Genomic DNA, 13,427 nt, shown 5'->3' with positions numbered 1-13,427 from the left:
TAGAGAAATGAACATTCAATTATCCAGCAAAAGCTCTGATGGACATTCCTGTAGTCAGCATGCCAATTGCATGCTCCCTCAACTTGACATCTCTAGTATTGTGGTGAGTGTCAGAACTGCACATTTTCGAGTGACCAGCACAAGGGGCACCTGTGTAATGTTCATGTTGTTTAATCAGCTTCTTGATAAGCCACACCTTTCAGGTATATGGACTATCTTGGCAAAGGAGACTTGCTCACAAAACAACGATGTAAACAAATTTGAGAGAAATACGCTTTTTGTGCGTATGGAACATTTCTGTTATCTTTTATTTCAACTCATGAAACATGGGACCAAAACTTTACACGTTGCGTACATTTTTTTGTTCAGTGTAGATTCAGACGCGGGATGATTTTTGTCAGAATGGATCGTCGGGGGGCTGGATCATACTGTAAGTATAATCATTTGCAAATGACCACAGTTGAGCCAAAACATATCTTGATTACATTGAGACCAGTGATATAGTGGTAAAAAAAGTGGGTAAACTATCAACTCCAGTGGGTGATTGGGGTAAGACGAACAACCACCGATATAAACCAACACATATTACACTTTTAAACCTGTATTGTATGATTGCACAGATGATCTTTTTTAGTGAAGGTGTTGCTTTACTCAACTGTCCAAATGCTTGGACAGCCTCTCTGTCTGCTTGCTTCCTCTCTCTCTCTCTGTCTCCTCCTGCATTGCAGCCTGCCTCAGCCTCACCACTGTCTGGCTCATCACTACACTCTGTAAAGCTATTTTAAAAATAGATTTTTATATACATGAGAATAATATAAAATAGTTTTTATATTTAAATTGTCTTTATATTTCACTACATTTTAGGTACCACAGGCTGTCCCAACACAATTATAAAAAAGTAAATTCTAACAGTGTAAAAGGCCCTTTGTTTACTCTAAAATGTTGTATTCTACACCCATTTGAAGAGAAACAAGTTAGAAATGCGTTTGATAAGATTACAGATTCTCTCAGGGGAACCCACATTGATCCCTGACCTGAAGTTTGGGAACCACTGTACTACTAACATCTTTCTGCTTACTTCCTCTCTGCGTCTCCTTTGCCTCCTGCATTGCAACCTGCCTCACCACTGTCTGTCTCAGTACTCTGTAAAGCAAAGTTATTGTTATGAGAACTTATAGTAGCCTATCTTTTGTTAAGATTATAGCTAACTTAATTTCAGTAAACTGCTCCTGCTGAGGTCAGGCTTTGTTTAACGTTAATTTCTAATTTAGCTATATGTAGCGAGAGCCCTTGGCTTGAACTAACGAGTTAGCTGGCCACCTGACTGAACTATCAGTGACTATTTACCAGTTGTTCACAAAGAGTCAGTTTCTTTGGGGGGGGGGGTCTGTTGACACAACAGGAGCCAAGGGACGTTTAAAAAATGTATTTATGTCAAGCATCTAACAAACCCACTGTTTGAGGCGTCTGTACTTGCCACTTTGTACTTGCCAGCGTTGATATGGACTGAGGTAGTATGTTTCACGTCTCGGCCTGTGCCGTGGGCGAAGTTTGCCATTGGACAGAGTAGTGAATGCTCTGCTAACAAGGCAAATCCGGGGGGTGCAGGAAAACATAAGGAAAATACCTGAATCATGATTCCACTCGTTCAGATAGGCAGGCGCGATTAGAACTCGGATCAAGAATATTAGCGTTCTGAGGTTTAATCAACATTGGGAACGCAATAATAAGTGAGTAAATGACAACTAACTAAATAAAAAGGTGAGTAAACGCTATTTCACAAATAGAAAGTTGCGTAAATGGCGTATACGTGTGTTTACCCTCCACTACAGCCCTGATTGAGATACGATCGCATGTCTCTTTTTATTTGTGGGAATACTTGGGAACAGATATCCCAAATTAAAATAATTTTAAGCTTAATTCCTAGTGATTTTAGTCTTTCTTGCAAAAAACTTTGGGGGGGGGGGCCCAAAAGAATCACTCGCAGCCCGGTTTTGGCCCGTGGGCCACCTGTTGCCAACCTCTGGTCTAGTCAGTGGAAAAGCAGGCTTTTGCTCAGCCGTGTTCTAATAAAGCACTTTCTTAAGTTGCTTGTTTATCTCAAATGGCTTAGGGGTCTTCCATTTAGAGAGAGTTATTCCTTCGGGTCCCATGGTTCAGAGCTTTAGACCCAGTTTAATATTTACCTAATGCCCATTAAATCTCTAACCTGGTCCCAGATTTTTTGTGCTTTTGCCTATTCCATTGTCATTGTCAAGCCATGACAATTCCATAAGGAGTTGGCAAGAGAACAGAAACAGACTGGCACCCAGGCTATTAAATATCTGCAGCGTGTTCCAATATATATTTTTTACTGCTAACAATAGGTCACAAACACAGGAGATGTCCTCACATTTCTGATTTGAACTGTAATCAATAGACTCCTCTGCCTGTCTTGCCAGTTTAGACATTTACCTGCTTCCCAGCCGTGAGTGAAGGAAGGTTCACACTAAGCATAGCAGATGCATCATACATCATGAATGATCGGTCTGAGTGTTGTCAGAAGAAAATTAGTGTACTGTGTATACCGAATGAGATCTTTTCTCAATTCAATTACTCACCTAGATCTTTGCATTTCGGTTGCCTCCTATACAATGGCTACATGTTTTTGGGCTTTTTGGATGATAAATGTTGAAATTGCTGAAATTACAGACTACGTTTTTATTGCGTACACTGTACTTATACCCAGTGGTGGAAAAATTACTAAATTGTCATACTTGAGTAAAAGTAAAGATACCTTAATAGGAAATGACTCAAGTAAAAGTGAAAGTCACCCAGTAAAATACTACTTGAGTAAAAGTCTAAAAGTATTTGGTTTTAAATATACTTAAGAATCAAAAGTAAATGGAATTGCTAAAATGTACTTAAGTATCAAAAGTAAAAAATATATTTTATTAAGCAAACCAGACGGCACAATTTTCTTTTTTTTTTATTGACAGATAGCCAGGGGCACACTCCAACACTCCAGACATAATTTACAAACAAAGCATTTGTGTTTAGTGAGTCCTTCAGATCAGAGGCAGTAGGGTTGGTCAGGGATGTTCTCTTGATAAGTGTGTGAATTTTCCTGTGAAAATGTACTTTTGGGTGTCAGGGAAAATGTATGGAGTAAAAAGTATATTATTTTCATTAGGAATGTAGTGAAGTATAAGTTGGCAAAAATATAAATAGTAAAGTACAGATACCCAAAAAAACTACTTAAGTAGTACTTTAAAGTATTTTTACTTAAATACTTTACACCACTGCTTGTACCTAACAATTGTTTTGCTCCTAATACTACAACAATTCACTATTGTAAAGTGGTTGTTCCACTGGATATCATAAGGTGAATGCACCAATTTGTAAGTCGCTCTGGATAAGAGCGTCTGCTAAATGACTTAAATGTAATGTAAATGTAACAAGATTAGAACTGATTTGAAATCATGTGCCTTTACAGTAGCTATTACTACAGCTTTGGTATAATGGCTCATTTACAAAGGCCAATTGCCTTTCCTGTTTATCATTAATTTCCCCATTGTTTCCTCATGTATTCGTGATCCTTCCATAAGGACGTGTTATTTTCCTCTACCACGGAGTAAACTGACATTGATTTTCCACCAGAGATGAGCCATAATTTTTCTTCTCTTAATAGGGACATGACTGATGACACTCCACTGAGATGGCACCTCAGTCAAATGCACTCTCCTCCTCATCCTCCCACTTTATTTCACTCTGCTTTCTGCTGCCAAATCAACAGGGTTGTTCAGCAACCAGACACCCATCCAGAGAGGATCATATTTATGTATTCAGGGAACTGTATGCTCTGTTCAGAAAGAACAAAATCTGCTGCTGCTGCTGCTGTTCCATTGGACCAGGGACATTTATGGACACCAATTCAGTTCCAAAAGTAATTTTTAAAAGGTTGTAAATTGCCATTCTGCCTAATAGCTAAATGAGTTCCTTAGAACAGAAAAAAAGGAAGCTATCTGAAATTCATAAAAATCTCTATTACATTGAGACATTTGCCAGCTTGTCTTTTATTCCATGCATCTTTCACCCATTGCTTTCCCCACTGCTACATCCTTTTAGAGTAGTCTCTTTGAGATACAGAGAGCAGACCAAGGTGTTAAAGGGCTGTCTGACTCATTATTGAGTGAAAAGAAAGCAGCCTTCCAGATTACTGGAGAGTTCAATCTTTTTGCAGGAGAGTTATTGTGAATAATGTTGAGTCCAAAGTGACGGGCATATTCAATAAACACATTTTGAAAACGTTAAGTGCATGATGTGCCTCTGCCTATTTCGTGCATGGATTGAAAGCATTGATTTAAAAACAACTAAAATCTGCAATTGTTAGTAATGATATGCTACATTCTTTGTCATAGCATTGCATATGCTGTATACATGCTGTATACTGTATAAGAACAGCAAGGTAATATACAATAGGCTTAGGTCATGGTGCTCTTAAGTTGTTTAGTAGTGAGGTGGAACTTGGTATCTACTGTTGTACAATGTGTACTATTGTAGCAACAATATGCTATGTCTTGGTAACAGGTGGTGTTGGTGTGATCTCCCTGTGTAGCTGAGGAGCTGCCATGCCATTTGGCTGTTTGACACTCGGGGAGAAGAAGGATTACAACAATCCCTCAGAGGTGACTGATAAATATGACCTCGGACAAATTGTCAAATCGTGAGTATTTCTTCACAATGCTTCACAACGACTCTTACATTCTGTAGTCTGGGACTTTAACTAAATAGTAAAATAATGCTTCTTCCATTCAGTATAGCTTTTAGTGAAATGTTTATTTTGTTTGCTCTTGTGTGTGGTCCTTGTTTAGGGAGGAGTTCTGTGAGATCTTCAGAGCAAAGGACAAGAACACACTCAAAATGTTCACCTGTAAAAAGTTTCTGAAAAAGGATGGGAGGAAAGTGAGAAAAGCTGCCAAGAATGAGATCCTGATCTTGAAGATGTAAGTTACATTCAGTTTAGCTTATGCATTATTTCAGAGCTTTACCCTTGGCATCTGAAATGCCACAGGAATCAAATCAAATCAAATGTTATTAGTCACATGCGCCGAATACAACAGGTGTAGACCTTACAGTGAAATGCTTACTTACGAGCCCCTAACCAACAAAGCAGTTAAAAAACAAATATGAGTAAGAAACAAAAGTAACAAGTGATTAAAGTGCAGCAGTAAAATAACAATAGAAGACACAACAGTGGTAGGCCTGATCACCGACAATGATGAGACAGCCTATAGGGAGGAGGTCAGAGACCTGGCCGGGTGGTGCCAGAATAACAACCTATCCCTCAACATAACCAAGACTAAGGAGATGATTGTGGACTACAGGAAAAGGAGCACCGAGCATGTCCCCATTCTCATCGGCGGGGCTGTAGTGGAGCAGGTTGAGAGCTTCAAGTTCCTTGGTGTCCACATCAACAACAAACTAGAATGGTCCAAACACACCAAGACAGTAGTGAAGAGGGCACGACAAAGCCTATTCCCCCTCAGGAGACTGAAAATATTTGGCATGGGTCCTCAGGTCCTCAAAAGGTTCTACAGCTGCATCGTCGAGAGCATCCTGACTGATTGCATCATTGCCTGGTATGGCAACTGCTCGGCCCCTGACCGCAAGGCACCACAGAGGGTAGTGTGTACGGCCCACTACATCACTGGGGCCAAGCTTCCTTCCATCCAGGACCTTTACACCAGGCGGTGTCAGAGGAAGGCCCTAAAAATTGTCAAAGACCCCAGCCACCCCAGTCATAGACTGTTCTCTCTACTACCAAAATTCCTTGAAAGACCAAATGAAATGTCTTATTAGCACACGTTAGTTTACTGCTGTAATGAGACCGATCTCTAGGTTGAATTATTTAATCCAAATTTCACGGGAATTGGAAATGGTCCACTTTCCATACAGATCAAAATATCATCAAGTCACTCATACAATATCACAAGTAATGTCCATTTTTGCCTATACTGATTTTATTCAGTAGGCATTTCATAATCTGAATTTAACTTGAATGGGAAAAGGTCCAATTCTCTAATGGTTATTAAACCATTAAACTACTAATACAAATGATCAAATGTTATGTCTTAATGATTCCTAGTTAATCTTGGTTTAAAATTGCTCAATACATGACTTTGTTTTTCTTTGTTTCCATCTGTGCCTCCCTCCATCTTTCACAGGGTTAAACATCATAACATCCTCCAGCTGGTTGATGTCTTTGAAACTAGGAAGGAGTACTTCCTCTTCCTGGAGCTGTGAGTGTTATTGGAGGTTATTGAGTGACATTGGTTAGGGCTTTTTATTTGTTCTCTTGAAGTCATCATGGTTCCGTTCCAATGATTACACCATTAGGGAGTGTACCTACGTCTGCAGACTTGCCAATGCATACTTCCCTTTCTCAACCCCTGTGTGAAATGTCTATTTTCCATATTCTCCTGGAGAATCTCATTTTAGTAAACTCATCTGAGTTGATTTTTACTTCTTGAATGTTGCAAGAGGCCTACAGTACAATTTAGGGATACGACACATGATAATGGTTTTCTCTGGATGTTCTTCTCTGCAGAGCTACAGGCAGAGAGGTCTTTGACTGGATCTTAGACCAAGGCTACTACTCGGAGAGGGACACCAGCAACGTTGTCAGACAGGTGTTGGAAGCCGTGGCCTATCTGCACTCCCAGAGCATCGTCCACAGGAATCTCAAGGTATACTGCGTACACACACAGCACACTGCTCCCATCTGGTGTTTCATAGAGGTTATTACACCATAGGCCACTCACTCGGGTGACAGCATTAGAAATACGAAATTTAGCTATTTGCCCTCTGCATTAAAAGAACATGAATTATATTGCACCCTGAGTAATTGTCCAACCTGCCAATTATGTATATTTTTGTTATTCCATCTACATACCAAAAAGGAGATCTGTTCAGACGTACACTTTGTTTTGTCTCACACAGCTGGAGAACTTGGTGTACTTCAATCGCCTGAAGCACTCCAAAATAGTGATCAGTGACTTCCACCTGGCCAAGCTGGAGAACAGACTCATCAAAGACCCCTGTGGAACCCCAGAGTACCTTGGTGAGTTGGTAGGGAAGGGGGCAGATCATAGACGTATGGGGGCAAATGGGTTTGGCATGACAGTAACGGTGTTTGGACAAGTTTAGAGCTACATACTATGTTGCTACCTCCTGAGCATTCCAATTTTCGATTCATGAATATTGGATTGTGTGTGTCTTACTGCAGCTCCTGAGGTGGTGGGACGACAGAGGTATGGGAGGCCAGTGGATTGCTGGGCCATCGGGGTCATTGTGTATATTCTGTGAGTGTTCTCTATCACCTCAGTTCACTAGAGTTAACAGTGTCTTGCCGATACAGTACTCATGTTATCATTCATCTCAGGTGACTCAACTCTGTCTTGTTTTCTCTTTCTCCAGCCTGTCTGGAAACCCTCCTTTCTATGACGAAATGGAAGATGACGACTATGATAATCACGACAAGAATCTTTTCCGCAAGATTCTGTCAGGAGACTATGAGTTTGACTCACCGTACTGGGATGATATCTCTGACTCGGGTATAAAACACTATAATTCGAGATCAAATCAAAATGCAGTACTACGTAGCACATTTAGGAACCAGTAGATGGGAAGAGGAAGGTTTTTAGGCGTGTCTACTTCTGTTGCACCAGAAGAGAGAAAGAGAAGATGTGTACAATTACCTCGACTAACCTGTACCCCCACACAGTGACTCGGTTCCGGTACCCCCTGTATATAGCCTTGTTATTGTTACTCTTTTATTTTTTTACTTTAGTTTATTTCGTTAATATTTTTCTTAACTCCATTGTTAGTTAAGATCTTGTAAGTAAGCATATTACAGTAAGGTCTACACCTGCTGTATTCAGCGCATGTGACAAATAACATTTTATTCCATTTTTTTATTTGTTGTACAGCGAAAAGCCTGGTGGCAAGTCTGATGGAAGTGGAGCAGGATCAAAGACTGACTGCACAGGAGGCCATCAACCATGAATGGTATGGATCGATCCAAGATTAAAATACATAACAATTTTTGTCGTCTTAAGTGTGCAATGTGTGTATGCGTTTTGATTGGTTTTCTGTTTACCTGTCCCTTGTTTCAGGATTTCTGGGAATGCAGCGTCCGATAAGAACATCAGGGATGGAGTGTGTGGGCAAATTGAAAAGAACTTTGCCAAAGCCAAGTGGAAGGTATTCTTCCTTTCTGTCAAACAAACCTTTTTTTGGTATTTTTTACAATCATTGTTTAACTTGGCTGCATAATGTATGAATGTTGTGCATATGAAGTTCATTCACTGCACAGATTCTTCACTTAGATGATAGCGTTCTAAAAATATCTTTCTATGGTCTTGCTCTTCCACAGAAAGCTGTACGAGTCACAACAATGATGAAGAGGCTTCGAGCTCCAGAACAGAGGGACTCAGGGACCTCCAGCCCAGTACCAGGGGGCTCTACATGCCCTGTCACCTCCAGCAACACTCCAGTACCCTCAGCTGATGCTCCTGAGGGCACCCCTGTCAGCACAGAGGCCTCGGTCACCCTCCAGGTCCCTGACTCACAGAATCCACCCGCCATCATCACTCCTGATGAGCCAGAGGCAGATCCCCTGCAACGGTGTAACGGGGATGCCGCAGTGTCCCTCCAAACACCCCCACAAACACAGGACGATCAGAATGGCTAGACAGAGCAGCAGCACTACAACCCCACCACACACACCCTGTTAATAACACTCCGCCCCACCCTCCCTCTTGCAGCATTAGTACAGCAACATCTCACTCGGTCTGTTATATCTGTGATTGTTTGAGATGGTCTGTCTATCTTAAGCATTGTTTTCTCTCACTATTTTCCCCTCCAGTTTTAAGGATACTCATCCTTTTGAAAATGGTTCAAAGCGTGTGAGGAATACTAATTGTTTTGAGCAGGTCTAGGAAATGTCTCGGTCTCAAACTTTCTCTTCAATTAATTACTTTTAATTTAATGGAAATCTCAATTCAATAAATGTATCTGTTTGAATCTGAATCACGCCTTCAGTGCAGTTCTTAGACACCTACAGTACATGTTTGTAATGTCCTGCCTCCTTGGTTCCATCTCTTAGAGAGGCAATTTCTAAATATGTTTGCTACTGTACCCTAGTCGATATGTTAGTGAGAAATGATCCTCAAAGCGACTAATAACTGCATATTTTGTCTTTATACTCCCGTTTATGAAAAGATGAAAGAAACCTGTGAGAAAGTCTGTCTGGTCGGTTCATGGTCCCAATAAAATAATGTAAAGGCCTTTATTAAGATTTTGCAAATAGTAGCTCATGTTGTATGTAACTAGTTTAAGGTAGTGTCAAGCCTGTTACACGGTGTGGTATCTATGTTTTAAGCATCTTTTAGCTGAGCTGAAGGGTTGCCAAAGTATTATGTAAATCTATGAATTGAGCAATATTGGTATTGCTGTATAAAACTGACACTTTTTTTGAATTACTTTAATTGTGACTGATCAGTATGAGTTTTTTCCCCCATATGCCATGACCAGCTAATTTAACCTGACTGCTTTTCATAATGACATTCGTCATTGTTTAAAAAATTGGTTCCTATGGAGGTTTGGGACAGTAGATAATATTTGTAACTTACAGATCATACACTTGACACATTGTTTTTTTCCTCTTTTCCCATGAATACCTGTAAAGCTGAAAAATATATTCTCAATTCACTTATTCATATCATGGGAGCCACCACACAAGTATGTGACAAAACAAAGCAATGATGTTATCAAGACACACATTTAAAAGTATGCTACAAGGTTAATGTATGCTATAAGTATGCTATTATTATGTATTTATTTAGCGACTACATTTTCTTGTATTTTGAGTAACGTCCCTCAGTCTCTGTATTCCTTGACTGAAATCTATAATAAAATGAATGGTGATTCACAAGTTATATTTTTGATGCACAATGTATACCAACGTATCATCCTCCTTTCATTCCAGAAAAGTAATCCTGTCATCAAATCCTGCATCGGGGATGCTGAAATTACACACAAAAAAAGTGAATTTTATTGGATTTGTAGCTAGCTAGCAAGCGAGTTATGTGATTGTCTTTACTGGATGCACTGAGAAAGTTGACTAACGTTTGATATACTTAATTTTGAGATTTATAACTAAGTTCATATATAACATAAGTTATATCAAATTGTATTAGTCACATGCGACGAATACAACTGGTGTAGACCTTACAGTGAAATGCTTACGAGCCCCTAACCAATTTAAGCCGTTTTCCATATGTTAATATAATCATATTCATCTGTGGTGTTTGGTTGTTACATTAGCTATCTAAGGTTACAGGTTGAGGTGTGTCACAAAACATGATATGCTAAGGCTGGTGGGTTAGCCTGGCTGTAAATTGCCAAGTTGCTGGTAACAACGATGAGTTTTTTTCTGTTTCCATTTACTCGTAGAATTAGATTTTTTTTCTGGCCTCCTGCTCCACTTCATCCAAGTGCCCCTTTCTCCACAGGGTAAAATAGTTTCGGTTGGCTAGCTATCTAGATTGTTTCAGAAACTTGCGAGCAGGGATGGAAATTAAGATAGCCTGCTAGCCTAAGGCTACTATTCTGACTGGGCTATTAGAAAAAAAGTGCAAAACCAGCCTGCCATGCCAGTGAAATTGTATCTTTTCAAACATCACATGGCACAGATTTTCAACCCGAATGTTAACGGCCTCGTAGAAATTGCTGTCTCCAAAAGCCCAACTGGCAAGTGCCCAAAACCCTTCAATTCCATCCTTGCTTGCAAGCATCCGATAAGTATGAAAGGAACAGCAACTAATGTCAAATGGCGCCAAATAACCTTACCTGTGCTGCTCTCGCTCGAGAGCTTGTGTCGTTCGAACACCTTTACCGAGCGAGTTTATCCAAGAAAAGTTAACATTTTTTGAGTTTATCTAGCACATCGTTTTTTGAGTAAAGTTAATTTAAGCCGTTTTCCAGCGCATTTATATATTTATCAATTCTAGCATTTATGTTTATGAGTTTGACCAATAATTTATATATACACTAGATGACGGTGGGGGCGCTGTTTTGAAGCCAACCATAGAGATAGATGGTGCCATTATAGCGTCTGTAACAGCCTCAATGTCGCTGTCCATGCTATCTCCATTTTGAAAAAAATAAATGTTCTTCTTCACGATTAGCTGATCCCTCCTGAGGCCCCGGTTGGACAGCAGGGTCACCAGGAGGGTTCGGCCAATGAAGTAGAAAGTTCCACCCAGTTGACTACATTAAAATGGTGGAAACCATCAATGGCTCTGCCCATGTTGAAATGGCCCTTTGGCCACTAGAGGCATCTATCATTCTCTATGAAGAGACACAGCACCTCCATCTTGGTATTCCATTGTAAAAAAATATTTTGGAAGCTGTAGAAAATAATTTATTAATGTGTCCAATTATTTTTGCCTCATTCATTCTATTGCAGACACATTAATACATACTTTTACATTATATTATGTGAACTAAAAATACTAATTTAAGTATAAAAAATATCTAAAAACATTTTTAGAAAGTTCAAATGTTACTGTCACACTACAAATGGAGGACTGCTTCTTGGTTCTGAATAGAGGGAGTACAGCTACAACCGGAACTGACCTTTTCATAGCAGGTTAGGAGAATTTATGCAGCAGGTTATGTTAATTATTGTGGCAGGTTAGGAGACTTAGGTTAAGGGTAGGAAAAGGGTTAGGAATGTTGTTATATAAATTCAACAAAAGACAATAATAAGTTAATTTGACAAAGGACAAATCAGTTGAAATCGCACTGTGGATGTATTTGACTCTATAACTGCATTGGGGGCATACATATATTTCACCGTACAGCCTTACCTATGGACTGTGGCTCAATGAAATGGTATATCAGCCTATTCAGTGACACCCACAGAACACACCTTTGAAGAGTTTACACACATATTAGCGTCGTAGCTCTTATTGTAAGACTTTGACTGTGGGAAATCACCTCAATATTCAGCCTATTGACTGGTGAGCAAATGTTGCTAATTTCACAGTAGTGTCATTTCACAGTGGTGTCAAAGTCCTGCAATAAGAGTTATGACCTTAATATTTGTGTAAGCTCTTCACAGTTGTATTCTGTGGGTGTCACTGAGCAGGCTGATATCTATGGATCTTGGGTCCATTAAACGGGGTAAGGCATTGCACATTGCAATATGAATGTCTAATACACACAATAGACTGACTGGTGAGGGGATTTCCCACAGCCAAGGTCCTACAATATGTGCTACAACTGCTTCACAGTTGTGTTCTCTGGTGTCACTGAGTAGGCTGATACCCAATTTCATGGACCCAAGATCCATATGTAGGGATGTACATTGCAATGTGAACGAGTGGCGCAGCGGTCTAAGGCACTCCATCTCAGTGCTAGAGGTGTCACTACAGACCCTTGTTTGATTCCAGGCTATATCACAACTGGCTGTGATTGGGAGTCCCATAGGGCAGTGCACAATTGGCCCAGTGTTGTTAGTGTTTGCCCGGGGTAGGGTATCATTGTAAATAAGAATTTGTTCTTAACTGACTTTCCTAGTTAAATAAAGGTTAGAAAATGTTACTCATTTCACAGTGGTGTGAAAGTCCTGCGATATGAGCTATGGTGCTAATATTTCTCTAAACTCTTCACAGTTGGGTTCTGCATTGATACCCCATTTCATGGACCCAAGATCCATAGGTAAGGCTGTGCATTGCGATATGAATGGTAATTGTACACAAGAGGCTGAATAATTAGTTGATTTCCACACAGTTAAAGTCCTGCAATTCGAGCTATGATGCCAATATTTGTGTAAACTCTTCACAGTTGTGAACATTTCATGGACCATAGCCGAGGCCGTACAATGCATTCAATACATTCACAGTGCGATTTCAACGGATTGTTATTTTTTGGTAAAATTAAATAACTGTGTTTTGTTCAATTTATATAACAACATTCCAAACTTGTTAAGCATTATCTAGTCCAAATATGGCATGATTCGACAATTTGTAGTCAATCAACAGAAGTCAATGATGATTTAATTTACCAATGAATACAAATTAGCTGAAATCGCGCTGTGGATGTATTAGACTTCAGAATTGCTTTGGTGTCATGCAGTCAAGGCATGATATTGATCAACCAATGGTGTGTTAGATACCAGCCATGGACGTTTGACACCCCTCATTTCCATATGGGATAAAGAAATACAGGAATAAATATATACAGTGGGGGGGGGGGAAATATTTGATCCCCTGCTGATTTTGTACGTTTGCCCACTGACAAAGAAAGGATCAGTCTATAATTTGAATGGTAGGTTTATTTGAACAGTGAGAGACAGAATAACAAGAAAAATATCCAGA

General features: G+C 39.8%; 1 protein-coding gene across 1 annotated transcript in view; it reads left to right on the top strand.

The window, feature by feature from the left end:
* Positions 1–9,256, top strand: part of LOC106565986 (caM kinase-like vesicle-associated protein) — a 44,100-nt gene extending 34,844 nt beyond the window's left edge. The window contains exons 2-11 of the mRNA XM_014133718.3: positions 4,570–4,705; positions 4,854–4,985; positions 6,207–6,281; positions 6,590–6,728; positions 6,982–7,102; positions 7,268–7,343; positions 7,459–7,595; positions 7,971–8,049; positions 8,157–8,244; positions 8,417–9,256. Coding sequence (XP_013989193.1) covers positions 4,611–4,705; positions 4,854–4,985; positions 6,207–6,281; positions 6,590–6,728; positions 6,982–7,102; positions 7,268–7,343; positions 7,459–7,595; positions 7,971–8,049; positions 8,157–8,244; positions 8,417–8,734 — 1,260 coding nt within the window. The 5' untranslated portion in view covers positions 4,570–4,610 and the 3' untranslated portion in view covers positions 8,735–9,256. The remainder of the gene's footprint in view (positions 1–4,569; positions 4,706–4,853; positions 4,986–6,206; positions 6,282–6,589; positions 6,729–6,981; positions 7,103–7,267; positions 7,344–7,458; positions 7,596–7,970; positions 8,050–8,156; positions 8,245–8,416) is intronic.
* Positions 9,257–13,427: the final 4,171 nt, after the last annotated feature.

This window comes from Salmo salar, chromosome 12 (genome assembly GCF_965601325.2).
Source record: "Salmo salar chromosome 12, fSalSal1, whole genome shotgun sequence".
NCBI lineage: Eukaryota > Metazoa > Chordata > Actinopteri > Salmoniformes > Salmonidae > Salmo > Salmo salar.
This window is presented reverse-complemented; position numbering and strand designations above follow the sequence as displayed.